Here is a 12890-nt window from a genome sequence, read left to right on the forward strand (position 1 = left end):
AATAGCCATAGTTGCCTCCTTGTGCACCATGAGTTTCCTTCTTACTTTTTCTAACTATTGACAAATTGACAATGATATAAAAAAATTATAAACAAAAAAAAGAAGCATTCCTTCCAAACTTATCAGCGACACTGACCTCTTATCGCTGAGACGAACATATCAGCGACGACATGCCGGCTCATGTGCCTAACATTCAGCGAAGACCAAGAATATTATTATCAACGATGACATTTGTCGTTGCTAATAATAGTTATCATAGATTACTTTAGGTCGTTGCTAATGAGCATCCTCGACAATTCTAGCAATGACAAATTTCTTCACCAACGCTCATTAGTGATGACTTAGAGAGCTTTAGGGATAATTTTAGTCATCAATTCCTTTTGTGGTTTGATGAAGTTTAAAAGTTGGTGGACAAAGATGATAGGAAATAGTATTTCCAACTAGAGCAATAAAATAAGAAAAATTATTACATTAAGAAATAGCTAAAACAACCATTTGTCTCGGCTCATGGATTAAAAGAACTCACTATTAATATATTTTTTATTTTTTATTTTTGACATGTCCATACAAGGGAAGGGGGAAGGAAGATTCGACCTAGTGACCTCCGCTTCATGAGGCGTGGTTCATAGCCTATTGAATTACCCATTGGAGACAACTCACTATTAATATTAAATATGTGGTGTAATTCTTTATTTTTCCTTTAATTAAAGTAATAAATAGGAAGCAACAACTTCTTATTCGGTAGAGCATCACTTCTTCTTGATTATATAAGTAGTTCTTATTTCAATTGTTGCAGCAACTTTGGACCTAACCTTCCACTTGTATGACTACATCTGCCACAATAAGATTGCCCGTTACAGTTATATATTTGAGACATGTTAGGGGTACTAACTATTTTATTAGCAGAAGCTTACTAAACTGATGTGTAGCTTATTCATTGGAGAAAAACAAAACAATTAATTAAGAGAAATATAACGAGTACCAATGAGGGAGCTACATATCAATTTAGTAAGTCTTTGTTAGCAAAAAGAGTTAGTACCCCTAGTATTTCTTTATATATTTAGAGCAAATTCATAAAAAAATTAGGGTTAAATACTAAAAACCCTCAAAGGGTTTGGACACTTTATTTTTTCTCCCCTAGGTTTTGATTTGTATCACAGGAGACACCTGTGGTTTTAATAAAGACCAAATTGGTCATTCCATCCATTGACTATTAGTTGACTTAACAGAAGTCCATGCCATTGACACGTGGACCAATTAAAATTCGACATCTGGCATAAGTGGCCACATCATCAGTGATGATGTGGCCACCTAATTAAATTTTTTATTTTAAAAAAAAATTAAAAAAATATATATATTTTTTTTTCAAAAAATAAAAGAAAAAAATTGGAGGTGGCCTCTTGGCCATTCGAGCCACCCCCTTTGGCCATGGGGGTGGTTTGGGGGTGGCCGAGCCACCCCCTTGGTGCCTCGGCCACCCCCATGGAGCCAAGGGGGTGGCCGAAACCACCCCCAATGGTGGTTTGGGGGTGGTTTCGGCCACCCCCATCCGGCCAGATGGGGGTGGCCGTATTTTTTTTTTTTTTGAAAAAATATATATTTTTTTAAAATAAAAAATTTAATTAGGTGGCCACGTCATCAGTAATGACGTGGCCACTCATGCCAGGTGTCGAATTTTAATTGGTCCACATGTCAGTGACATGGACTTCCGTTAAGTCAACTAACGGTCAATGGATGGAAGAACTAATTTGGTCTTTATCAAAACCACAAGCATCTCCTGTGATACAAATCAAAACCTATGGGAAAAAAAATAAAGTGTCCAAACCCTAAAGACGTTTTTAGTATTTAACCCAAAGAATTATTTGAAAACATTATTAACGTGGCCAAAGTCACTATTATAATTAGCTAGGGATGATGGGAGTTTGATAGGCAAGAACCTTTTACAGTTTGTTAAGATTGAAGAAGTAGCTAATTATGGAAACTTTACTTAATCTCTTTAAATTTTTGTTATTTTTGTAAGTACACCCTAAAGTTTAAAGCTCAAAAACTCTTAATTTAGTGTATCAAATTTTTAATTTTTTGCAATATTACTCATCCATTGAGTTTTTTCATTAAATCCGAACGGAGGAGTGTCAAAATTACCAAAATATCCCATTTTTTTGAAAAAATAAAATAAATTACAAAGATTCAAGCGTCGACCCAAATTTAATGAAATGTGCAAAAATACCCACACCTTTGCAATTTGTTTTTAATAAAAAAAAAAAAAAAAATTGTATTTTGGGAATTTTGACAGGATTTAACAAAAAAATCTAACGGGTGAGTGATATTGCAAAAAAAAAAAATAGAAGATCAATTCACTAAATTGAAAGTTTCAAAACTTTTGGAGAAAATAATTGCAAAAATTATAAAACTTTAGGAGGGTTAAATGAAGCTTTTCCTAACTAATTTAATTAAGCCAAACAATGCAAAATCACCGAAGCTCCTTTAGTAACAATTTTAAATGCTTGTCAAGAGATGATCAAAACCCCCCTTCCCCCCCCCTTCAATTAGGGCTGGGCGTTGGTAGAAAAAGTTTTGTTCGCCAAAATGTCGGTAAAGTCGAAAATTTCGCCGACTTATTCCGCCAAATTTTTTTTTAACATCGATAGGTGGTCAATAAAGTCGGTTCGATAAAGTTGGTATGTGAAAAAATTTGAAAATTATGGGCGAAGTCTGTCGGTATGCGGTCAATTCGGTTAACAAATTTTATTTCACCTACCAAATCAAATTTGTCGAAAAAAAAAAAAAAAAAAAAAAAAAGTTTCGCCTACCGCCCATTAGTCAATCAGTGTCGGTAGAGTGAGGTTGGCTATCGGTCAGTAGGCGGTGAATTTGCCCAGGCCTACTTTCAATCGCATTTGCCCCAGTGAAATCAAGTGAATTTATGTGATAATTTCTATTATTGAAGACATCCTTTAATACCTTTGAGTTTTGGCCTTTCAACGCTACTAATTACCTTTAACTATCATTATTTGTTTTTTGGAGTGTTGCGAATTACATATTCATGACTTCTTAAAATTATAGTTTTCTTTTTATTATTTTCTTAAAAAACTTTCTAGGGAAAAATGCAAAATTAATCAATGTGGTTTACTTGATTTGCAATTAGTTCTTTGTAGTGTCAAAATAAACTCAGAAGTTCTTGAAGTATGTCGAAAAGATAAGGTTTTTTTTTTTTTTCTTTTTTTTTTTTTCTTTTTGTCCTGCAGTCAAATCCCATCAACTGACTTAACAACAGAAGATTTGCTAAAGAATATTAAACTATAATGGCTTTTGAGAAAAGTGGCTTTTTATTGAGGTCGTTTCTCATGGCTACTATCACATATAAAGAAGCAATGACTTCTCGTAAGAGTGAAAATTCAAAAGGCTTTTAACTAATTGTGTAATAAACAAATACGAGAGGTTAAAGAATGTCTTATTAAATATTATCCCTCAAATGATGGATTTACATTAAATTTTTTTTTTTTTAAAAAAAAAAACAATGTAAGAAAAATAATAAATCTCATGTGATGGTAACACATCATTTGAAAATCAACTTTTGGAGAAAAAAATTTGAAAAGCGTGTAGGACTTCTCATCTCGTATTAGTCCATGTAAATAAATCACTAAGCATTTGCTGTGGTCCAATGAGCCACAGCCTTGTTGGGTACTCTATGAACTCATAGGTTTAGAAACAATATAAATCAACATTACTACAATTCAATCTTTTTAATAGAAATAAGTGGTTCAAGATTTAAGTGGAAATTCTCTATTAATATGTTAGAGTACTAATTACAAACGATTAAATTTTTATTATTTCTTATCGGTTTATATTTTTGGCCTAACTAGCGTTATAAACCTGACACTAAAGTTTATCCATCATTTCAATTAAATATTTTACTTATTATTTCCTTGTTCTACTTATGATAATGAGTATGAAATCGTTACTAAAAAAAAAAAAAAAAAGTATTATGGTTCTCAAAAATCACAAAACAAATATATATATATATATATATATATATATATATACCAAACAAAAAATGTTGGTGCTTTGAGTATAAGCGAATGAAGATGAGCTTGTTTTCTTCAACTTTTCATTAAGCTCTTTAAAATTTATCTAAATTTAACTTTGAAAATGTACTTTTATTATTATTATTATTATTTAACTTGCCACTTTTTAAAACTACCAAATATCAAACTCTGTAAATATTTCTCTACTTTAACTAAATATTATTTTTTATTAATAAATATAATTGCCATTAAACTCACTCACTTTGATTATATGTGAGAGATTTACCAAAATGTCACCCTAACAACTAAAATAATATTAAAAAATATATAATTTTGAATAAAGAGTTTGATAAATGATTTTATTTTTTTATTTTTTGTGAATTTTGTTAAACATTTAGAAAAATGTTAAATATGAAAGAGCTTAACGAGGATGCTCTTATGAGTATTGTGCAAGTCGTGTCGGGGAAAAGCAAATCTTGGCACAAAATTCGAGCGCCGGAAAAATATTTATTATTATCGGAGAATATTTTTATAAATTATCGGATCTTGTAAGCGGCAATATATCCTCTGCCGACACTAAAGTAAGTCGCCAGTTGCATTACTAATATTTGTTGGCGCTTGCTAATATTTTTGTAAATTAATGTTGCTATGTGATGTTGCTATGTACATTCAAAAATCCAATCATTCATTTAACAAAACGCTATTAAATAAAGAAATTATTATTATTCTCTTACTTGTGAACGTCTTATCACATGTACATTATTTTGGTATGCCAATTAAAATGCTTTAGCCAGAAATTAAGAATAATTCAAATCTATAAAATCTATCTCAAAGAGAATTTCTTATCAATTTTTAAGAAATGACTTAGATTCCTTCTTGAGAAAAACTCTCTCACAATACTACATGTGATTACTTAACAAACCGATGCCGTTCATCACACTAAAGGTCTCATTCATAAATGTGTCAAAGCAATCTCTACTTCACATCCGAGTAAACATTTCTCTTAGGATTTAGGTTCGTCATAACAGTTATATGAAGACTTCATCAAGAAACCTTGCACACCAAGTTCTTCATGACGTCTTCTTAAAAGCTTCATGATGAGAGCACACAAAGACCTCAAAAAGTTATATTTTTCACACCAAACTTTTGTGATATGTGTTAAATATATTGAAGTGGAAGCATGAGAGAGAGAAGAGAGAAAGCGGAAGCCAGAGATGGGCTGCCGGAAGTGGTCGACGGAGGGAGGCGGTGGCTGATAGCCCCAAAATGTTGGGCTTCAAACTTGAATCTATTGGGCCGGTTACATTAGCTAACATATAGGCCAAAACTCATGAATCATTAAATATGGTTGACCCAAAAAGATATGAACCGGGTCTAACCCATTTAACCGGGTTGACTAATTTGGACCGGTTGGATAGATTGACCTGGTTTGGACCCGATGACCCGGTTAGAAACTGGTGTTGGAGCGCCTTGGATGGATCTGGTTCGGGTTGTAAAACCCAATGAACCGAACCGGGTTTGAGACCCGCTGGGTCGGGTTGAGGCTGTTTGGAACCGAGTTGGCAAGTGGGCCAGATACATGGGCCAAAATGGCCGAAACACGTGGACTGTTGAATGGGTTGTTTTGGCTTGAAAGAGACGATCCGGTTCTAACCCGTTGAATCGGGTCGAAAATATTGGATCCGGATGATTTTGAATCTTTTTTTTTTTTTTTATCTGACACGTGGCAGAGGGCTAGGGCTGACGTGGCGGGCTCTCTGAGCGACATGTGGCAGAGGGAACGAGAAAGGAGCGTCTGGCACGTGGTGCTGCGGCCACATGACGTGAGTGCATCTCACGCTCTAGGAGTGCGTCTGGCGTGTGAAGCGCATGGGTGAGTGAAGCCCACATGCAAATCCTTTGGCCAGAGCATGGTGGCGCGTTGGCGACCCAATGGCGGCGATCTGGACGGAAATGAAACCATCGGCGACGGATCTATCGAACAGAGCGAAAACCATGCTGATCCACCTAAGGTGGTGGCGCGTGGAGGAGCGGTAGTGGCGCATGGAGGAATCAGCAGTTTTTGCTAGTGGCGCGTGCAATGCCGAAATGGGTTGAAATTGCATAGATCCACCAATCTGGGGGCCTTGACACCACTTTTGGTGGTTATTTGGCCGAGAGGAGTCACGGTGGAGGCAAGAGCAGAAACTGGCAGAGGCGCGTTGGAGGGCCGATGGCGGCGGATCTGCCACAGATATGTAGGTTTGTGCCTTGCAAGCATGAATCTAGTATAAATTTTCCCAAATGAGGCTGCGATGAAAGCGTGGAAGAGATTTTGAGCAGAAAACCGCTTGGCAGCGCACAGACGAACAAAATAGAGATGTCGCCAGAGAGAGCGCCAGAAAACGTCAAAGACGTTTATTGGAGGCCACAAGAAAGTGGCTCTGATACCATGTTAAATATATTGTTGAATATATTGAAGCGGAAGCATGAGAGAGGGAGAGAGAGGAGAGAAAACGGAAGGAAACAATGAACCTACCAACGTCGAACTAGGGCAAATGTGGTGTGGACTCAGCCACGCCACATCAGCCCTATTAAAAAAAAAAAAAAAAAAACTGAAAAGGAGATGGATGCTAGTAGGACCCTAGTAGGCCGCCTAGCATTACTCGGCTAAGAGTGATAAGCAAGAAATCCTAGACTAATTAAAATAGGGAATAAAACATAATAGGAAAGACAATAAATCCGAGAAAGTAATATATAAAATATTCTAACAATATGAAACAATAATTCATATCACATCTTGTTTCAGCTCCAAAAAAGAAACTTTTTGAAGGGAAATCACAAACATATGACCTTCCATGGTGATAACGAAAATTCTCGTAATTCTTTTCTTTAGATTATTGAGTATTCCACATTTTTGGTGATCGTAAAGGACACCAAACCATATGGGGTAGGAGTGAAAAGGCGGTTAGGAAGAACCGCTAACCGCTTTTATATATATATATATATATAATATCGTATCTAGCATGGTATTATCATATTACCGTAAAACGGCGTCGTTTCAGTTTTTTTTTTTTTTTTAAATAACTCTTAAATTTTTTTTCTTTAAAAAACGGTTAGTGGTTATTAGTGTTATTAACCGCTAACCGGCTGCATGCGACCTATAGTTTATTGCTGCAAATTTCTGTTGGGGACCCATAGAGACAGTGAGAACAAGAAGAAGGGATTGCAAATTACCCATTTCTGCTATAGATTGTAGATTTCTCGAGGCTTGAAGTCGAGAGTGATGGAGGAGAACAAGGCGGCGAGGATGGAGTCATGGATTGATTAACAAAGAAAAAGAAGCCTAGGAGACTGCATTTATGGAGAATTGTGACAGGAGAGAGAAATTTTTTAAGATTATAATAAAGCATCGGTAACGCATTGAGTTGCACTGTACCATTCTCAAGGTTTAGGAAAAATGTAGGGTATTTGCTCGAGTGATTTTTTGTCACTTTATAAAAAAAAATTCTAAATTTAAGGGAACAACTTATAAGAAATTTGCCGTGAATGCTCTTAAAGCACTCCAAATAGCTTCCTTTACATTTTCTCTAACAAATAACTTTTTGTTTCTCTATTCAAATATACTACACAATATTTGCTCTTATATTTCTTTATACCATTTAAATATTATTTCTTTTGCCAGTAATCTTTCCCTACACCTTTCCTTTCCGTTTTCCTCTTCACTTTCTTCTTCTTCTTTGTCCAATCATCGTTTTCTTGATAATCAAACACATACCCTTTGTCCTTGTCTTTGGCACAATTGTCGTCGGAATCGTGCCGCCCAACCGCGAGCGGGTGCAGCAAGCATGAGGCAGCAACTCGTTGGATCATATCCAAGAAATTCAATACTCTGCTCGCCATTTCTCTTATGCAAAACATTCAAGGTACAGATAGAAGCAACACAGAACAGATAAGCTCAGACATTTTCTCGACTTGGACCTCTAAACTCATAGGCCCTTTTCAACAACAGCAAACGACTGGTACTAAATACAGAAAAAACTCAGGGAAGCGCTTTGTTGATGAAGACTGGCACTAAATATAGAAAAGATCAGGGAAGCGACAAGCAGTGAAACGAAAATGAAACCAAATTATTAGCTTGAAGCCGATCACAAATACAGGAGGGCAATGGTGAGCCAAATCCAAATGGAAATGGAATGCCATGGTTAACCACAAGTCAAAGAGTCCCTTATTGCTTCTCTGGATCTCTGCCGGACGGAGAATGGCAACAACCAGTTGGCCGCCTTTTTTGTATTTGCTAATTTGATTTGGGGTTGCTGTACAGTGTCAATTCAGTGTGAAATTTGTGTGATAAATGGGTGTAAATAGTAACATTACTTATACAGGCAGCTTACACACAACTTACTCATGTAGTCATGTATATTAGAATGGTATCGGATTGGCATCCTTACTTGAAAAGAAAAAATCCAGACAAACTGAAATTGAAAGCTACATCCATTTCAATGTTTCTTGAAAGTAGTCAACGCAAGAGTTGGTCTAAACTAAAGACAACCTGCATCTTGACATGAGAGCGATGATGATAAATACAAACATGCAAAATCCCTTGTTTTTATTGCACGGAAAGGACACCAAAAATGTCTCTTGCCTCACTTCTCTACCTAATACAGTTCTATCAAAAATTAGAGATTTTTTTTTAAGAAAAAAAAAAAAAAAAAAAAAAACAAGTTTATACAACGGGTGATGCTGGTCGAATTGGAAATGCCAAAAGCATTATCAATTCTTTGATGATTAGGGAAAAAATATTTGATGATTGGGGGAGAACAAGGAATCTAGCTTAAGTTAAGCAGCAGATTCCTTGGCAATCTTCTCTGCCTTAGCGATGACTTCTTCAATCCCACCAACCATGTAAAATGACTGCTCAGAGAGATCATCATATTTTCCATCAAGAACTCCCTGTCAAATAAAGATCCATGGCATCAACATCAGACAAGATTATCACTAATGAAAGAGAAAAGTTAATTGGTAGATTCAAATTGTTAACTGCCAGCCCCAAAACTAAAGAATCATTGAACCACCACCATTATGCAAAATCATAGACACTAAATGGAAACAGAAATAATCCATATGCATTTGATAAATAATCACCTGAAAGCTGTTAATGCTCTCCTTCAGGTCAACGTATTTTCCTGGGGCTCCAGTGAATACTTCTGCAACATGGAAAGGCTGGCTCAAGAATCTTTGAATCTTACGAGCACGAGCAACTGTCAACTTGTCATCTTCACTAAGCTCATCCATTCCCAAAATGGCAATAATGTCTTGAAGATTTTTGTAGTTTTGGAGAACTTTCTGTACACCTCGAGCAGTATTGTAGTGTTCTTCTCCCAAAATATGAGGAGAGAGCATACGAGATGTAGAATCCAAGGGGTCGACGGCAGGATAGATACCAAGCTCAGATATCTGATTATAAAGCAGAAATCATAAAAAGCAAGAACAAGGAAGAATGGTTCTTTGCTTTAGATGAATATAAGTGAAAATTAAAAGAAAAGAAAAAAAGGCTACGAACCTGCCGGGACAGCACTGTTGTGGCATCAAGATGGGCAAAAGTGGTTGCAGGAGCTGGATCTGTCAAGTCATCAGCAGGCACATAAATAGCCTGAACAGATGTAATGGAACCCTTCTTGGTAGTGGTAATACGCTCTTGAAGGCCTCCAAGATCTGTAGCCAAAGTAGGTTGATAACCAACAGCAGATGGTATACGGCCAAGCAAAGCAGACACCTCTGAGTTAGCCTGCAGAATAAATACAGAGAGGGAACCAGGTTTAGCACATATAAAAAAAATGTAAATGTTATTATTGAAAAAAATATAAATATATATTGACAAGCAAGGTTACTTGAGTGAAGCGGAAAATGTTATCAATGAAGAGAAGCACATCTTGACCCTCAGCATCTCTGAAATGCTCAGCCACAGTCAGCCCTGTAAGTCCAACACGAGCACGGGCACCGGGAGGTTCATCATTTGACCATATACAAGAGCACATTTGCTCTCAGCCTGAAAATTAAGAGAATGTCATTAGGAAAAGTATGACAGATTGTGGATTATACAAATCAAGAAAAAAGGGGTTCAATAAGTGTTGCATTAGATTAACCTGCTTGTCTCCAAGCTTAATGACCCCACTTTCTATCATTTCTCTGTACAAGTCATTACCCTCACGAGTCCGCTCTCCAACACCAGCAAATACAGAGAAACCACCTAAAGAGAGATAAATCAAACACTCCATGAAACTGTGCACCAATCATTTCAAAAATACATCAGTTCACAAGGTATTTCAATGGAACCAACCATGAGCCTTAGCAACATTGTTAATGAGTTCCATAATAAGCACCGTCTTTCCAACACCAGCGCCACCAAAGAGCCCAATCTTTCCACCTCTTTGATAAGGTGCAAGGAGATCAACAACCTGGAGGAGGTAGCAACACAAACGTAATTGAGAAGTACAAAGGCTAAAAGATGCATTTATAGTAATAAAAAAACACAAACACACACATTCACACATAATATTATGTTGTCAGTTGAACTCAAGCCCTATTAACATTTCATATGAAATAGCACTATTTCTTATTGGTGTGGGCAACCCCATTACGACAGTATACAGTCATACTTGTTCACATAGAATAACAACCAACCAACCATTAACATTTCCAAAATTCAGCATACCAAATACATTCATCCCAAACATTGATATTCAAAAATTAGAGTCTTCTTTTATTTCCAGGATTAGTTTAAAATTTTCTATATTTTACACCTCCCATACTGGACCATTGTAAATGGAACAGGAGTAGAAAGATGTGCAATAAAATAACCAAAACTAGATCCATTATTCATATTACAGTACCACCCAAATTGTCAAAGTTTAAGCTTTCTTAATTAAACGGTTTTCAGGCTGTACTGTGTTTATAAATCCCAACAAAACCTTACACTTTTTAGTTCAATAATCCTATAGACAAAACGAATAGCAAACAAACTGTCACCCCGTCCATCATTGAAACGCATTCCTTCACATTTGAATAGAGCTAAAATTTTCAGCTATAATTGGGTCAGAGAGCTGACATACCTTGATTCCAGTCACAAGAATCTGTTGCTCAGTTGCCTGCTCAACAAAGGCAGGCGCTTCTCTATGGATGGGCAGAAAGTGGTCGGTTTCTGATTTTCAAATTAAAAATCAAACATTAGATACAACATTTCTTGCTGGATATGAAACTTTCATGCAATCCCAATGCTATAAACCATTCAGCAAAAACATAAATAAACAAATACAATAACATGCCAAAAAGGGTTTCCAATTCAGGTTCTCACTTAGCTCTCCCCTCTCATCTATGGGCTCTCCAATAACATTCATGATGCGGCCAAGTGTAGCTCTACCGACAGGCACCTAACACACACCACCAACAACAAATGTTAAGACTTTGGTCCATTCTGAATTATTATACAACATTCAAACTTCAAAATGAGATAAAGCAAACAGAAAATACATCCGAGAAATCCAAAGAAAATAAACATAAATTTTCAATCTTGGATTTAAAAAAAAAAAAAAAAAAAAACACATTCTTTTACCAAACAACCAGCGACTTTAAACCCAAACGAAAACAATCACAAAATCGGTCTGGATATGATTATCGTGGCTTACGGTGATGGGAGAGCCAGTGTTGAGCACGCGCTGACCACGGACTAGGCCTTCGGTCCCGTCCATAGCGATGGTGCGCACCATGTTCCCTCCCAGGTGCTGCGCCACCTCCAGCACCAGCCGGATCGAGTTGTCGAGGACCTCCAAGGCTGTTAGGATCGGCGGCAAGCCATCTTCAAATCGGACATCGACGACGGCCCCGATGACCTGGCACACTCTCCCGATCGCGCCCTTTCCGGTGAACTCGTCGGTTATCTTGCCACTGGACTTGGTCGGCGGCGGGGGAGGGGGTTTGGCCGACGGGGCGGCGGCAGAGGTGGCATAATGCGCGGCGCGTGAGAGGAGGTACCCCGGGGAGCGCGTGAGAGGGGAGCTGGGGGTTGGACGGGAGAGCGAGGGTCTGGCGGAGCGGCGGAGAGGGGTGCGGAGGAGGGTGGCGAGGAGTTTACGAGAGGAGGACATGGTGGCGGGATTTTGGCGGTGGTTCAGGGGTTGGTTGGGAATGGCCGGAAATGAAAGGAGTAGTAGTTCAGTTGGTGCGGCGGAGGCTCCTACTAAAAGGACTAATCATTTGGAAATGTTCTTCCTTTCTTTCGTGGTAGACAGTGAGCGAGTGAGTGACCATTGGAGGAGAGATGCTGGTGAGAGCTGCGTTATGTATAAGCTGGAATTTCTTAAAAAATGTTTTTGAAATAGAAAATCAGAAGTTGTTTTTGGTTAGATATTAAATTACCGTTAATACTCATTTAATAGTTATTTTGTTAGGAAAAATTCAGGCACCCCTATGAGGAATTAGGTTCCTCTGTATTTCATTCAGACTAGATAATATCTAGTTAATTATAGTGTAGAGGTATTTTTATTCCTTTAAAAAGTGAAAAACAAAAACAAAAATACCAATCTACTATAACTTTTACTGTTATTGAAAGGGGATATTGACAACATTTTGGTAGTTTGAGAGGAACATTTATTTCAACATAAAGTTCGGGAAAATATTGGCAATTAGGTGAAAGTTTAGGGGTATGAGAATTTTTCCCTATTTATTAACTAGACAAAATTGTAAATGTGTCATTTTATTTGGTTTAGGGTTGTGGATTTTATGTCTTTTTTTTTTTCCTCTTATTTTACACCTTTGAACATCTACCATCTTCACTCTATTCTATCTCTTCTTCCTCTATTTTCTCTAGCTTCTAAATATGGGTGGTCC

The 12890-nt window shown here is 37.1% G+C and overlaps 1 protein-coding gene across 1 annotated transcript; it reads right to left on the reverse strand.

Moving 5' to 3' along the window:
• Positions 1–8477: 8477 nt before the first annotated feature.
• On the reverse strand, positions 8478–12358 carry LOC132184168 (ATP synthase subunit beta, mitochondrial). Its single transcript, XM_088518619.1, is given in 10 exon segments — positions 8478–8957; positions 9150–9461; positions 9568–9792; positions 9896–10017; positions 10020–10053; positions 10151–10254; positions 10345–10462; positions 11117–11205; positions 11359–11434; positions 11690–12358. Coding segments are annotated over 10 exon segments (1653 nt in total). The 5' UTR covers positions 12149–12358; the 3' UTR covers positions 8478–8843.
• Positions 12359–12890: the final 532 nt, after the last annotated feature.

The sequence above is a fragment of the Corylus avellana genome, chromosome 7, assembly GCF_965113065.1.
Source record: "Corylus avellana chromosome 7, dhCorAvel1.hap1.2, whole genome shotgun sequence".
Classification (NCBI taxonomy): domain Eukaryota; kingdom Viridiplantae; phylum Streptophyta; class Magnoliopsida; order Fagales; family Betulaceae; genus Corylus; species Corylus avellana.